General features: G+C 38.9%; 1 protein-coding gene across 6 annotated transcripts in view; it reads left to right on the forward strand.

Moving 5' to 3' along the window:
• Window positions 1-16,605, forward strand: part of clec16a (C-type lectin domain containing 16A) — a 241,706-nt gene that overhangs the window by 121,602 nt on the left and 103,499 nt on the right. For all 6 annotated transcript variants that reach the window (XM_059979201.1, XM_059979202.1, XM_059979199.1 and 3 more), the window contains 3 exons: window positions 2,213-2,313; window positions 4,404-4,526; window positions 8,028-8,137. In XM_059979201.1, the coding sequence (XP_059835184.1) occupies window positions 2,213-2,313; window positions 4,404-4,526; window positions 8,028-8,137 (334 nt within the window). The remainder of the gene's footprint in view (window positions 1-2,212; window positions 2,314-4,403; window positions 4,527-8,027; window positions 8,138-16,605) is intronic.

Genomic DNA, 16,605 nt, shown 5'->3' on the forward strand with positions numbered 1-16,605 from the left:
TTCTGTCTAGGCCTTTCAATATTCAAAAACTTCCAATCATATCCCTCTTCATCCTTCTAAATTCCAGCGAGTATAGACTCAGAGCCAACAAATGTTCCTCGTATGATAACTCTTTCATTCCCAGAAACATCCTTGAGAACCTCCTCTGGATCCTCTCCAATGCCAGCACGTCCTTTGTTAGAGGAGGAGCTCAAACTGTTCACAATACTCAAGGTGAGGCCTCACCAGCCTTATAAAGCCTCAGGATCACATCCCTGCTCTTGTATTCCAGCCCTCTTGAAATAAATACTAACATTACATTTGTCTTCCTCACCACAAGTTAACCTTTAGGGTGTTCTTCACAAGGATTCCTGCTAATGTCTGCTTCCGCTTTAGGTAGCTCCCTCCTCATGACTTTATAATTCCCTTTACTCCACTGGAATACTGTTACATTTGACTTTATCTTCTCAAACTGCGGAGTGAATTCAATCATATTATGATCCCTGACTCCTAAGGGTACCTTAAGCTCCCTAATCAAACCTGTGTCATCAAATAACACCTAATCTGTTCTCCTAGTCTGCTCAACCCCAAGCTGCTCTAAAAAGCCATCTCATAAGTATTCTACAAATTCCCTCTCTTGGAATTCAGCATCAATCTGATTTTTCCAATCTACCTGTATTTTGAAATCCCGATCACTATCATTTTACATGCTTTTTCTGTCTCACATTGTAATTTGTATACCTCATCCTGGCTATGAGTCGGATCCCTATATGTAACTCCCATCAGGGTCGTCTTACCCTTGCAGTTTCTAAACTCTACCCATAAGGATTCTACATCTTCTGATCCTATGCCACTTATTTCTAAGGCTTTGATTTCATTTTTTACCAAGAGTTACCCACCCCTTCTGCGATCTGCCTGTCCTTCTGATACAATGTGAATCATTGGATGTTAAGCTTCCAATTATCATCTTCTTTCAGCCATGACTCAGTGATGCCTACAATGTCATACCTGCCTGTCCTTCTTCACTGTCTCATTACACACTGCATCTACTTATATACCAGCTGTCCCATCCTAAGCCCTATAACTCTGGTTCCTATCCCCTGCCAAATTAGTTTAACTCTCCCGAACAGCTCTAGTAAAATTGGCCATAAGAATATTAGTCCCCCTTAGGTTCAGATGGAACCTGTCCTTTTTGTACAGATCATATCTTCCCCAGAAGAGATCCCAATGATACAGAAATCTGAAACCCTGTCCCTGCACCAATGATCTGCCAGATCATCCTATTGTTATCCTCACTGGTGCATGGTACAGGCAGCAATCCGGAGATTACTTCTCTGAGGTCCTGCTTTTCAGCTTTTTACCTAACTCCCTATATTCTCTCTTCAGGACCTCCTCCCTTTTCCTACCTTTGTTGCTGGTACCAGCATATGTCATGGCTTCTGCCTGCTCACCCTCTCCCTTTAGAAGGCTGTAGACACGATTTGAAACATCCCTGACTGTGGAACCTGAGAGGCAAAATACCATCCAGATTTCTTTTTCACATCTTCACATCTACAGAATCTTCTGCCTGCTTCTCTAACTGTGGAATCCCTTGTCACTACTGCACTCCTCTTCACCACACCCCCTCTGAGCTGCAGAACTAGAGGGACAGACCCAGTCACTTCTGCTTTTCCCGGTAGGTCCCCCTGCCTCCAATCAGTAACCAAAGCAGTTTGTTTATTATTGAGGGGAAGGTCTTCGAGCTGCAGCTCCAGTTCCTTAACACACTCTCTAAGGATCTGAAGCTCAATGCACTTAGTATGGATGTAGTTACCAGGGAGACTTGAGGTCTCCCAGAGTTTCCACATCTTCCACAAAGAGCATACCAGTACCTCTAGATCCATTCTCAGTGCACTACCTCTGTACTAGACCACTTTAACAATGGCTGCTCTGCTTACACCACCCTTTGTATTAGCTCAAATATAAGTCACTTATATTGAGACCTGTTCTTTTCAAGTAGCTCCCCATTGCAACAATGTCTGTCTGTCCTCTTCAACTCACTTGCTACTTCAAATTATGACTCACTTCTGACAAGAGTTGTTTCTTAGCTTGATCAAACTCATGTCAAGAAGAAAAGAAAATGTTCACCCAAATGCTGGTATGCTGTTCTGACTTTAGTTTTCTGTATACTGTTTCATTTTCCCAGACATGGCCTTTGTACTCTCATCCTTATTTTGTCTGTTCAATTTTGCAGGCCCTTTCTAGATATGGTGTACAATGCACTGGAATGCTTTGAAGAAGACTATTATGCACTGTTTGTGCTATGCCTTCTTTTTGCAATATCTCACAACAATGGTAAGTTTTGTCAATATTTGGATTTGAAAAATTGTCATAACTAGAACTGGTGTTGGAGAATTTAGAGCATAGTTTATTTATTTCTATTTGATACGAATGATCCTGTTGTATACGTTTTGCTCATTCAACCATGAACGGTTATATCATAAGCTGTGTTCCTGACAGATATTATCTGATCCAAATGGTTATTTTTGACATAATTATTTACTTCTTCCCTCTTTCCCACTTCTATGAAAAAAAATTATCTATTCTCTATTCTGCATTATGTTATATACAATAAGCACAATATGTAATATATAATACAATATACAGATATATTAACAGCAAAAGGATAGCAAGGGACAAAATTGGTCCTCTGGAAGATCAGAGTGGAAAATCTATGTATGGAGCCAAAAGGGTTTGGGGAGATCTTAAATGGACTTTTTGCATCTGTATTTTCTTGGAAGATGGACACAGGGTCTACAAATTTGAAGTAATGCAACAGCAAGGTAATGCACCCTGTACAGATTACAGAGGAGGAGGTGTTTGCTCTCTTGGGGCAAATTAAGTGGATAAATCCTCAGGGCCTGACAAGGTGTTCCATCAGACCCTGAGAGAGGATAGTACAGAAATTGCAGGGGCTGTAGCAGAGATATTTAAAACATCCTTTGCCACCGGTGTGGTGCACAAGGATTGGAGAATAGCTAAATGTTGTTCTGTTGTTTAAGAAAGGCTCTAAAAATAAACCATGAAATTATAAGCTGGTGAGCCTGACATCAGTAGTGGGAAAGTTATTGGTAAGGATTCTAAGGGACCAGATGTACGAGAAGTTGGACTAAATGAGAATAGTCAACATGGCTTTGTGCATGGTAAGTCATACCCAACCAATTTTATAGAGTTTTTCAAAGAAGCTACTCAGAAAGTTGATGAAGGCATGGCAGTGGATGTTGTTTACATGCACTTTAGCAAGCCCTTTGACAAAGTCCCCAGAGAGAGGTTGGTCAAGAAGGTTCAGTTGCTTGGCGTTCAAGGTGAGGCTTTGTGGGAGAAGCCAGAGACTGGTAGTAGATGATTCCCTCTCTGACTGGAAGCCTGTGTCTAGTGGTGTGCTGCAGGGACTGGTTTTGGGTCTGTTGTTGTTTGTCCTCCATATAAATGATTTTCAATGATAATGTGGTAAACTGGATCAGGAAATTGGTGGATGACACCAGGAATGGGAATGTAGTGGACAGCGAGGAAGACTGTCAATGCTTGCAATGGGAACTGGACTGGTTAGAAAAATAGGCTGAAAAATGGCAGATGGAATTTAATGCAGATCAATGTAAGATATTGTAATTTTGGGAGGACCAGCCAGCTTAGGTCTTACGTGGTGAGCAATAGGGCACCAAGGAGTGTGATAGAACAGAGAGATCTGGGAATACGGATGAATAATTCCTTGAAAGTGGCATCATGTAGATAGGGTCGTAAAAAAGCTTTTGGCACATTGGCTTTATAAATCAAAGTATTGTGTACATGATTTGGAATGTTATGTTGAAATTGTATCAGACATTATTGAGGCCTAATTTGGAGTATTCTGTCCAGTTTTGGTCAACTACCTATAGGAATGATATAAATGGAAAGAGTGCAGAGAAGATTTACAAGGATGTTGGCAGGTCTTGAGGACCAGATATAAGGGAAGATTTAATAGGTTAGAACTTTATACCCAAGATCATAGAAGATTCAGGGGAGATTTGAAGAATGTTTACAAAATTGAGTATAGATGGGGTAAATGCAAGCAGGCTTTTTCCACTGAGGTTGGGTGGGACAACAACAAGAGGTCATGGATTAAAGGTGAGAAGTGAAATGTTAAGGGGAACATGAGGGGGAACAACTTCAGAACAGGCATGTATGTGTTTCTGCATTTCAAAACTCTGATTATAGTTTTGTACATAGGGATCGTAGTTAAACAGTTATCATTATTCATGCATGGAGTTAAATTTCATGTTCATTTTATAGGAGTGACTTCTTTGGAAGTTTTGCATGAAACTTCCAACCAAAAATTGATACCATATGAGTGAAGGTTAACAAGTTAAGTGATGATTCAAAGCATTTAGTAATTTAGTATCATTTAGGTATTGACCAAGACCTGCTGGAAAAGATCCAGATTCCTCCAGAGGATGCTAAGGAGAAGAGCTCATATAGTCATATACTAGCAGAAAGACTCATTAAGATAATGAACCAAGCAACACGTTCTGGTGAGTACATTTCCTCGTGTTATTATTTGATATTCAGATTTCTACTTCTAATAGAATGGTAAGCTTAAAAAAAATGGAGTAACTTATTGTTGCCTTAGTGGTTCAATCTTCAGCATTTTGGAGAAAACTGAAATGCAATCAACACGCTTTAAAGAAAACTGATAGAGCTTGCGGGAATCTTAGCATTGTGCTTAAAGAAAATTCCAGAATGTTGATAATGTTCACACCTATTCCATTTTCAGTAGTGTTAGTCATGACTCGCCTGTACTAATGGTACCTCTCTCCACAGCTTTGAGCACAGAATTCTAGATTGACAGTGAGTGATATACTGAGCAAGTGCCTCAGTCTTGGGGATGCCATGTTGTAGATGAAATGTAAACCTGAGACCTGATCAGTTCTTGAAGCTCTCTGCAATCAGCATCACTAAAAATTAGCTTGTCTGGTCATTAATGTTGTAGGAGCAAGCAATGTGAAAATTGTGTGTCTGTGTTTCTTAAATAAAGTGGTAATTATATGTCAAAAATATTTTTCTTGGCTGTAAAGCACATTAGGTCATAAATAAAAGTGCCAGTCTTTATTTAAAATAACAAATGGGAAAACATGTTTTTGCATTAGTATACTGTAATATATAAATGAGTTGAGCTTTTGGAAGCATAAATAAAACAATGTTTGATTTTAGGATGTTTTGATTATGCAGACAACTCAAAATGTATTAAGCTGCAAATAATTTTTAGGAAGTTTTTTTTGGCTTGGAACCAAATGGAGCAAAGTTTATGACTTTTTAAGAATAAATGCTTTTCGTTTTGGAATCGGCCAGGCAAACACAGGCCTGCCACTATCATGTGTTTTGTGAAGCTGGTTTGGTACAGCATTGGTGTACTATATTTTTCCATTGCTTATTATTTTGTTTAATCTGGATTTTGTGCCCAACAACATAATAAGTGTTAATGCTGGGAAAGAAAGTAATTCTCCATTTCACAATTTCAACATCAAGAATTCTGGGTCAGGAGTAAAGCAATGCAAATGTTTCTATTTTGCCCCATCTGCAATCTTAGACAAACACTCTTGTTTCCTTTCTTGTTATTCTGAATGTGGTTTGCAATTTATTGCCAAAGAGAATGAACTTGGTTTATGAAACAGCCACCAGTCTGCTAGAGGAACTCAGCGTGTTGTGTTGCGTCTATGGAGCGATGGGTGGAATTGTCATATTTGTGGTTAAGACCCTGCATCAGGATGGGCAAATCGAAAAGAGGAGAGAGGAGTTGGGAAACTGAGCAGGTGGATGATGAATGGAGGCAGATGAACAAAAAAAGGAGGAAAATTAAGTTGGTAGATTTTGGGTCAAATGCAGCCTCCTACATCTATGCAAATATTCTGATATTCTTATCAACACTAACTAGAGCAAAACTTGTCATCATTTTCTTCATTTGAATTCTTTCCATGATGTTGCATCTGTTCTGTCTTGATGCATTCCAATAGTTTAATATACAATTGTCTGCCAAATATGGCAGGGATTTTTATTTTGGAACATCACTTTCTATTTTATCTACCTTGCAGTAGTTTTAATAGTTCCATTTAATATCAGAGAAATATATGCAATATACATCCTGAAATTCTTGTTCTTTGCAGATGTACATGAAAACATGTGTGCCCCATTGAATGAGTGACAGTAAAAACTTTAGAACACCAAAGGCCTCTGCTTTCCCTTCCATGCACACGCAAAACAACGACCCTCATATCCCCACACTTCTGCATGAAAGAGCATCAGCACCCTGCACCCACCAAGCAAGCAATAGCAAAGCCCCCAAGAAGGCCCATGGTCTGCAGTATAACAAAAACTAATCGCTCACCAGACAATTCAACATACCACTGGCGCGCGCGCCCTCTCCCTCTCCTGCCCCCCTCTCCCCCCTTCCCCTCTCCCCCTCTACCCCTCCCCCATAAAGGAAAAGAGGAGTGTCTCCCTTTCACAGTGAGAGGAGAGATGTGAAAAACCAACTTGCTCATTTGCAGTGAAAGTCTGTAGTGTTACTTTTTTTTTCTGACTTCTCTGAGTCTAGAATTGGCAACAAACTCTCCCCCAGCAATAAGAGAGAGCGTGATTCGCCGAGTACAGAGCGACCGATAGCTGATCCGCTTTTCCCTGATGTTCTGTTTTCTGCTGTGACGCTTCAGTCGGTTGGCACCAGCACCCTGAAGACTCACTTGTCTTCTAGGCCGCATCCTTGGAATTTCGAGAAGTGGTTGGTCGTAAGCCCTTGGGAGCCAATCCCACCACCGCAGAGTGTAGCTCCAGGTCACGGTCTCCACCAGAACCCCATCCACTCTGTAAAGGAAAAAGAGAGACATCTGAAGTAGAAATTAAGCCATTTCTGTAGTTACGCTCGTAGTTGCTGTTAAGTGCATTTGTAGCTTTGACCCAGAATGCATGGAGTACTTTCCACTTTCCTGGAAGAGTGCAGCAGCAAAATCCTAGGAATCTATGCACCATTCAGCAAAAGCAGCTCATTTGATGGACCATTCAATACATTTAATCCCTCCATTTTTAATAAATAGTGAATTCAGTTATTCACCTTAACCTAGTGCAAATTGCTGATCCTTTACTCTGTGGTTTTGTTGCCAGGTTCCTTATTTCCTACCCTGAGGAGAACTTGTAAATCTCTGTTTTCACGTACACATGTTCCTGGTTAGTTACGACCAAATCCACAAAAGTTTGCATGAAATCACTAAATTTTTAAGGAACCAATTCTGTTTTGATGAAAAATCTTGACCTGAAATGTCATTTTTTTTATTCCTCTCCGTAGATACTGCCTGACTGCTGAGTTCCTCTGACAATTTTTGTGTGTTTACTCTGTAATGCATATGTTGGCAGCAGTTTATTTTAATGAAGACAGTTTTCGTAATATCTACCTGAAGCAGCCTTTATAACAAACCTTTTGAGCTATTGTTGAAATAAATGCTCTAAATACCCATGCAGCATAAGAGACCTGCATTTCTGCATCACCTTTCACACATTTTGCAGAGTACTTCCAGCTAATTATATTTTGAAATGTGGTACTTTTATAACATAGAAAATGATGCTGCCAGTTTTCACACATTAAGAGCAATGTGAGATTGTAAGCTCTAGAATTGTTGCTTGAAGTATATTGCCAAAGATTTTCTTTAAAACAATGCCATAGATCATTTGTGTTCAGCTGTAATTGTAGATCCAACCTTAGTTTAAATTTTTTGTTGTAAGATGCCTCCTCTAAGTCCTTTCCTGCTGTACTAGAGGGTCAATGTATGTTTATATATATTGGAGTAATTTGTACCAGAGTTATTCTGTCTTAGAGTTGAGCTTGCTCCCAAAATATGAGTGCTGACATATTGAATTGATGGTTGAACATTTGTTGAAAAAGTATAAGTTACATTAAGCTTGTTTGACATCTTATTTGCATATAGAAAGTTTATTGTTGCTTGAATATATGTTGCTGATACCGTAAATATTTTTCTTTTTCATAGATGCCAAAATCCGCCTGGCTACATTGGAGCTTGCTTGCCTCTTACTAAAACAACTTGTGTTATCAGATGGCACCTGTATTATTAAAGATGTGCATCTTGCCTGTCACGAGGTAAAATTTTGAATTTTTTTTAAAAAAATTGTTGTGGAGTGTGTAAAAGGATACATGTTATGGTATCCAAGTCTGGTATCCTTATATGTTGAGATCATTTTCTTAAAAAAAAATGAAGTCATTGATTTGCGGAAAATGTAGACTGCTTGAACATCTTTTATAGAATTGGTTGGCATCTATTATCTAACTTAAAAATAAAGTCATAGCATTTAATTAATGATCAAATAGTGTATTGAGAAGTTTGGTAGGATTTTTTATTGATGCAAATTTGTTATCATTTAAGGAATAATGATGCTGAAATAAATTTAATCAGTATTTCACTGTATTTCCATCTAGTCTTCCAACCTCTTCTCTCTGAAATACCTATAACTTCCCTTTGATTCATTTTGACTGCAGCTAATTAATTTACCAGCCAACTTTGGATGTGGGAAGAAACGAGATCATCTCATTGAAATGCGTGTGCAGTCTCCACGCAGACAGCACCTGAAGCTAGGATCAAACCAGAGAATCTAGAGCTGAGAAGCAGTAATGCTAACTGCTGTGCTGACCAGTGCTTGTCAGAATAGGCTTGTGCTGCAATTTAACAATAATTAAAAGCAAATGACCTTGCCTCATCTATATTTGAGGAGTGATCATTTAGCAAATCTTTTTCCTATCCTTGCAAGATACTACTGAGGGTATCTAGCTTTCTAGGCACCTGTGGGCAGAAACTACATCTGTATTCTAGAATACTGGTTATGCTTTTTTCAAAAAAAAAACCCCCACTCACCTCAAAAGAATAAATTCCTAACAACTCTTTGGCCTTTTGGTATTCTTCTTACCGACTTTGTCATCTCAGTGTTCAACAGAACGTGTAATGGTTGCCTTATGTGATACTGTCTTGAATGAATTTTGTTTATGCTGCCAAAAGTTTGTGTATGCAGGAAGGAATTAATTAGGCAGCTTTGATATAATGTGAGCTGCTTTACTTTCAATTATGTTGTATGTTCAAGAGTCTTCCAGAGACTTAAAGAATGGTAAGACTCTTGGCAGTGTGGAGGATCAGAGGGATCTTGGGGTTCAAGTCCATAGGACACTCAAAGCAGCTGTGCAGGTTGACTCTGTGGTTAAGAAGGCATATGGTGTATTGGCCTTCATCAATCGTGGAATTGAATTTAGGAACTGAGAGGTAATGTTGCAGCTATATAGGACCCTGGTCAGACCCCACTGTGCTCAGTTCTGGTCGCCTCACTAAAGGAAGGATGTGGAAACCATAGAAAGGGTGCAGAGGAGATTTACAAGGATGTTGCCTGGATTGGGGAACATGCCTTATAAGAATAGGTTGAGGTAACTCAGCCTGTTCTCCTTGGAGTGACAGAGGATGAGAGGTAACCTGATAAAGGTATATAAGATAATGAGAGGCATTGATCGTGTGGATAGTCAGAGGCTTTTTTCCAGGGCTGAAATAGTTGTCACAAGAGGACACAGGTTTAAGGTGCTGGGGAGTAGGTACAGAGGAGATGTCAGGGGTAAGTTTTTTTACACAGAGAGTAGTGAGTGCGTGGAATGGGCTGCTGGTAATGGTGGTGGAGGCGGATACAATTGGGTCTTTTAAGAGACTTTTGGATAGATAAATGGAGTTTCGAAAAATAGAGGGCTATGGGTAAGTCTAATGATTTCTAAGGTAGGGACATGCTCTTCACAACTTTGTGGGCCGAAGGGCCTGTATTGTGCTGTAGGTTTTCTATGTTTCTAAATTATTTATGCTGGTACTTCAGTGTTATATAGGTCGTCACTCATATTGTATCTCATACTTGTTTAAACATGGACAGCCATTCTGCTCATTAGTCGATACCAACACTTGGAGCAATTCCACTCCCCCATTTATTTTCCTATAACCCATTGGCAGATGGGAAGAGTATGGTCATGCACTTTGGTAAAAGAAATGAAAGGGTTGACTATATTCTAAATGTGGCGACAGTACAGAAAACTGAGGAGCAGAGGAATTTGTGAGTCCTTGTGCGGGGTTCCCTAAAGGTTAATTTGCAGGATGTCTGTGGCGAGGAAGGTAAACGCAGTGTTAGTATTCCCTTCATGAGAAATAGTATATAAAAAAGGGATGTGATATTGAAACTTTATAAAGCACTGGTGATGTGTTACATGGAGTATTGTGAGTAGGTTTGGGCCCCTCATCGTAGGAAGGATGTGCTGAAACTATAGAGGGTTCAAGGGAGGTTCACGAAAGTGATTCCTGGATTGTATGGCTTTTCATATGAAGAACGTCTAATGGTTCTGTACTTATATGCACTAGAATTCATAAGAATTAAGGGTAACTTCATTAAAACCTATTGGTTGGTGAAAGGCCTTGGTAGAGTGGATGTGGAGAGGATGTTTCTTATGCTGGGAGACTCTAAAACCACAGTCTTAGAATAGAAGAAAGCTTCTTTTAGAGCAGAGATGAGGAGTAATTTCTTAAGCCAGGGAGTGGTTGAATCTGTGGAATTCTTTGCCACAGGCAGCTGTTGAGACCATCTTTATGTATATTTAAGGCAGGGGTTGATAGATTCTTGATTGGTCAGGGTATGAAGGGACACGAGGAGAAGGCAGGAGATTGGTACTGAGAGGAAAATTGGATCAGCCATGATGAAATAGTGGAGTAGGCTCAATGGGACAATTGGCCTCCTATTTCTGCTTCTATATCTTATGATCTTATTCTCTTTCATGTTCTCGTTCTCCACCTGAGTTCTCCTACCATCTCCTTACATTAGGGGTCATTTACAGTGGGAACCAAAGAACCTACCAACTGGATTTCTTTGAATGTGTTGAGGAAATTGGAGGACCTGAAGGAAATCCATGCAGTTGAAGGAAAACTCCACACAAACCACTGCCATGGTACAGTTTGAGCCTTGGTTGCTGACGCTGTGAGACGTCTGTACTACTGACTGTGTTGCTATGCAACCCAGCAACTGTGGAGGCCAAATCATTGAGTATATTTAAAGCGGAGTTTGATAAGTTCTTGATTAGTAATGACATCAAAGGTTACGAAGAGAAGGCAGGGAAGTGGGGTTGAGAGGGTTGGTAAATCAGCCCTGATTGAATGGTGGAGCAGACTTAATTGGCCGAATGGCCTAATTCTGCTGGTATGTCCTCTGGTATTATAGTCAGTCAGGTTTATCTTTTGGGTCAAGTCCCAGATTAAGACCCTATCTACTATTTTAATTGGGGCACCACAGTAGCATAGTGGTTAGCACAGTGCTATTACAGCTGAGGGCATTGGAGTTCAGAGCTTAATTCCAATGCCGTCTGTAAGAAGTTTGTACATCCTTCCTGTGAGCACCTGGGTTTCCTCCAAGTGATCCAATTTCCTCCCAATGTCGAAAGATGTACCAGTGAGTAGTTTAATTGGTTATTGTAAGTTGTCCTGTGATTAGGCTAGGGTTAAATAGTTGGGTTGCTGGTAATGTGGCTCATTGGGCTGGAAGGGCCTGCTCTGCACTGTATCTCAAAATAAATAAATATTGACATCAAATATTTCATCACTGTTTAAAGATGTGCAGCAGCAGTCTCCATGGATTATTTATCCTTTCAAATACATCTGTATACTTGTGAAATTTCCTAAATTTTAAATGTTGGCCACTCTTCAAAAGTGTTTCATTCTTACAAGTTGCTTTGGGACATTCCAAGATTGAGAAAGGTCCCATGCTGTTTGAATTTCTTCATTTTTCTGCGGCTTGTGGAGCAGTTTTGAAATTAAGACATTTCTGCTAATTTTACAAAACTGAAGAGGTTTTTAACCACCAGAAAGCTTTGACTAGTCAATAAATTGATATATGGAAACTTTACTTCTTAATACAATCTTGGTATATGTGAAAACAATGATTTAATTCCTTAACTGTAAATTCATGGACTAAAGTACATAGTGAGTCATTATTATTCTGTTTATCTTTGTTGTAGAATCTCAAAAATTGGATTTTTGCATGTTGTTGCATTTATTTGAATTTTTCTAGTAAAACTCCTGAGCTACAAGAGTCCCGACAGATTATGAAGGAAAATAGGCCAGTCAGTCCATCCAGTTCATGCTGATCTGTTTTTCTGCCTAGTCCAATCTACCTACATCTATCTGGACTGTAGCCCTCCATATCCTGCTCATCTGTGTACCTCTCCAAACCTTTCTTAAATGTTACAGTTTAATTGACCACTTTCACAGGCAGCTCATTCCACACTCGCACCACGCTCTGAGTGAAACGGTTGCCCCTTCAGGTTCCCTTTAAGTATTTCACCATTCACCCTAAACCTCCGGCCTCTAGTTTCAGTCTCACACAGCCTCAGTGGGAAAAGCCTGCATGTATATACCCTGTCTATATCTATAATTTGGTATACCTCTATAAGATCTCCCATTATTCTCTTACACTCCAGAGAATAAAGTCCTAACCTATTCAATCTTTCCCTCTAACTCAGGTTTTAAATCTCAGCAATGTCCTTGTAAATTCTGTCTTTCAAGCTTATTTATATCTTTTCTGTAGGTATGTGACCAGAACTGCACACAATACTCCAAATGAGGCCTCACCAACATCTTATACAACTTCAAGATAACATACTAACTCCTGTACTCAGTCTTCTGATTTATGAAGGGAAATGTGCTTAAAGCTTTCTTTACGACACGATCTGTCTGTGACACCACTTTCAAAGAAGTTTGGATCTGTATTCACAGGTCCCTCTGCTCCACTGCACACCTCAGTGCTCTACCATTCACTGTTTAACTCTTACGCTGGTTTGTCCTGCCAAAGTGCAGCACTTCACACTCATCTGCACTAAATTCCATCAGCCAACTTTTTCAGTCTTTTTTTCTAGCTGATCCAGATAATGCTGCAAGCTTTCCAAGCCATACCTAGAGCATGGAGGAGTGCGGTAGAACAAAGGGATCTGGAAAAATGGTCCATAATTCATTGAAAGTGGTGGCACGGGTAGATAGGGTCGTAATGAAGACTTTTGGCACATTGCCCTTCATAAATCAAAGTACTGAGTACAGGAGATGTCACCTTGAAGTTGTGTAAGACGTTGGTGAGGCCTGATTTGGAGTATTGTGTGCAGTTTTGGTTACAGGGAAAATGGAGCCAAGGTTGAAAGAGTACAGAGAAAATTTACAAGTATGCTATTGGGACTGCAGGACCTGAGTTGTAAGAAAAGGTTGAATAGGTTAAGACTTTATTCCTTGGAACATAGCAGATTGAAGAGAGATTTGAGAGAGGTGCACAGGATTATGAGGGGTACAGCTAGGGTAAATGCAAGAACTGTAGGTATTTCCCACTGAGGTTGGGTGGGACTACAACTGGAGGTCATGAGTTAAAGGTGAAAGGTGAAATATTTAAGGGGAACATGAGGGAAAACTGCTTCTGCCATAGGGTCATAAGAGTGGACCTAGTTGCCAATGCAAGTGGTGCATACGAGCTTGATGTCAATGTTTACGAGAAGTTTGAATAGGTACATGAATAGTAGGGATGTGGATAGCTATGGTCTGGGTGCAGGTCAATGGGACCATGCAATTTAAATGGCTCGGCATAGCCCACATGATCCGAAGTGCTTGTTTCTGTGCTGTACTTTTCTGTGACTCTAAACTCTAATTTCTGCAGCTTTACATTTCATATCCGGCAGGTAGGCGCTGAGCAGAAAATCTGGCAAATAGTTTATGCAATGCTTATCCACACAGTTATTTATAGCTAAGGAGAAAGACATTGCATTTGGTAATTTTAGTTGGGACAGTGACTTTCTAAGGCATATTAAGCTCATAAAAATTAGGCATTAGATGTTTGATCAAGCACTAAGATGGATAAATCCCTAGAGCCTGTTGAAATGTATCCCATGTTTTTACAAAGCACAAGAGGAGACAGCTGTGGGCCGCATGCAGATATAGTGGATTCTGGTTAGTTGGGACATATCAGGACCAGTACATATTGGCTCAATTAAGCACCACCTCAATTAGCCGGTTTCATGGAAATAGTTTAAAAACATATTTTTAAAAATTACTATTTAACTGAGTTACAAATTACATATTTAAATGAAAAACAGAACAAATTGGAACATTACTAATGCTACTAGAGTACTATAAAATTGTATATTAGTTCTGAATGTTTATCAACAGAGGAACTCATCTAGTGTGTGCTGCTGTGTTCTTTTGATTGACTATAAAAAAACGGGGTGGAGTTTCAAGATGGCGACGTAGACATCTGCCTTTTAGGCGCTCTTCATGTTTTAAGCTATAATCACCCTTTAATCAAATCTTTTCGTACCTAACTACATGGGTTGATATTTACGATTTATTTCTTTTTTAAAATAATACTTGATTTAATTTTTTCAAACTTAAAATGTCTGTACCTAAGAAATCGTCTAAAGACCCTATATCTCTCGATGCAATCTCCAGCCTTCTGGATACTAAACTGGATACTAAACTTGCAAGTCTGGAAAATAAACTTACTGCGAAAATGTCTGAGCTTGAAGATGTCGTTAGATCATTTGATACCAAGCTTCAATCACTGGCAGCAGATATTGAACGGCATGAAGAAAAGTTTGCGGCTCTTGACAAGATAATTTGTGAAAAAATACGTACAATTGAAACTTTGGAGGAGAAGGTACGATCGACCGCTAAAATAGTGGAGCAGAATAAGTTTAAAATCACCGATCTTGAAAACCGATCTCGCAGACAGAACTTGCGTATTATTGGATTTCCCAAAAATGTTGAGTCTGGTGACTTAACTGAATATTTCTCTAACTTATTGTGGGAAATTTTTGGCGAGGACACTTTGCGGGTTAAACCTACTATTGATCGTGCCCACAGAGTTCCGAGATTTTCGGCTGCGGGAGACAAGCCACGAGCTGTGATTGTCCGTCTCCATTATCCTCAGGAGAAAGAGCTTTTAATTCGATTAGCTCGTCAGAAAGGTATGATTTCTCACAAAAACAACGTTTCGTATTATGGAGGACTATTCATTCGAGGTGATGAGGGCGAGAATCGCTTTTAAACCGGTGATGGCAGAGATTCATTCGATTGGACTTAAACAAGCTTTAAGGTACCCAGCGAATCTCAGAATTACGTTGAGTGATGACAGTCAGCGCTTCTTTAATACTCCGGAAGAAGCGAAGAAATTCGTTGAAGAATATCGGTCTTCTAGTACAAGTTGAACTATGCGTTATGTTGAAGAAGAATTTTTGGAGAGAAGACGCCATTCCACTTTTAGGCTTTAACTTATGAAGCTGCGGTATAGCTTTTTACTTTGGTCTGTAGACCTGGTTTTTTTTATTATCATGATTTACAGATGCTCTTTTAATTTTACTATAATTTTTTTTTAATTAAGTTTTTTTTTCCTCTGGATTAGATATACACGTTAAGATTTTGTAATAATGATTTATTTTTTAAGGTGTCGTTTCTTTTTCCCATAAGACTTTGCTTTCCGAAAGCGTTTATTTGCCTGTATTTGAGAATAGGACGAATGTCTTGAATTTTTGGACCTTTTTTTATATATGTTGTAGTGGTTATTGAATCCTTTTTTAATCTTATTTTGATGACCTTTTTTTAAAAAAAAAATTGGCGAATTTACATTTATATTCTGTAATATGGTCCTTTCAAAATGTCGTTTCTTCTTCCCATAAGTCTCTGTTTTTGAAACGTCATTTTCTTATATTTGAATATGGAATCTTTTTTTAAAGGCATATTACACTACTTTAAATTTCAATGGTTATCCTTTTTTTTATTAATGATTTTTTGCTTTTTTATATTATTTTTTCATTTTGATGGATATATATTCTTTCTTTTTACAACCCTGTATCTATATCTGGGTGTTATATAGTTTCTCTTTTCTTTCTTTTCATGAAGTTGCCATCTTGAAAATGGGGGTAATATTAGTATTAGTTTGTGCGCCTGCCACTTGGCTCTTTTTCGAGGGGTTGGGGGAGGGGTAGGGATCTTTTTTCACGCTTTTGCTTTTTATTTTTTTGCTTTTAGTTTATGGGCCAACTTTAAATTATTAATATTGTTGAGGTGTCATGTTCTCCGGTTGCTCTTGAATCATTTTTCCTTCTTCCTGAATTATGGTTTATGTGTCTTTTTAACCTTTTATGATATACACAACTAATATTGGCATGATGGATAAGTCTATTAACTTTATCTCTTGGAATACTAATGGTTTAAATCATTCGATTAAACGTAAAAAAATATTTAAAGTATTCCATAGACTAAACGCTAATATTATTTTTGCACAGGAGACCCATATTAGGAGGGAGGATAATCAACGTTTTTTAGGTTCTGGTAGGGTCAACAATTTCACTCGAATTGTACCGCCAAAATTAGGGATGTGTCTTTTTTTATAGACCCCTCAATTTCGTTTAGACATCATGAAATTATTTCTGATCCACAGGGCAGATTTTTGTTGATAACTGGTTCACTTTTTAATCGAAAAGTGGTTCTAGTTAATATTTATGCTCCAAACTTTGACTGC

Source organism: Hypanus sabinus, chromosome 9 (assembly GCF_030144855.1).
Source record: "Hypanus sabinus isolate sHypSab1 chromosome 9, sHypSab1.hap1, whole genome shotgun sequence".
Lineage (NCBI taxonomy): Eukaryota > Metazoa > Chordata > Chondrichthyes > Myliobatiformes > Dasyatidae > Hypanus > Hypanus sabinus.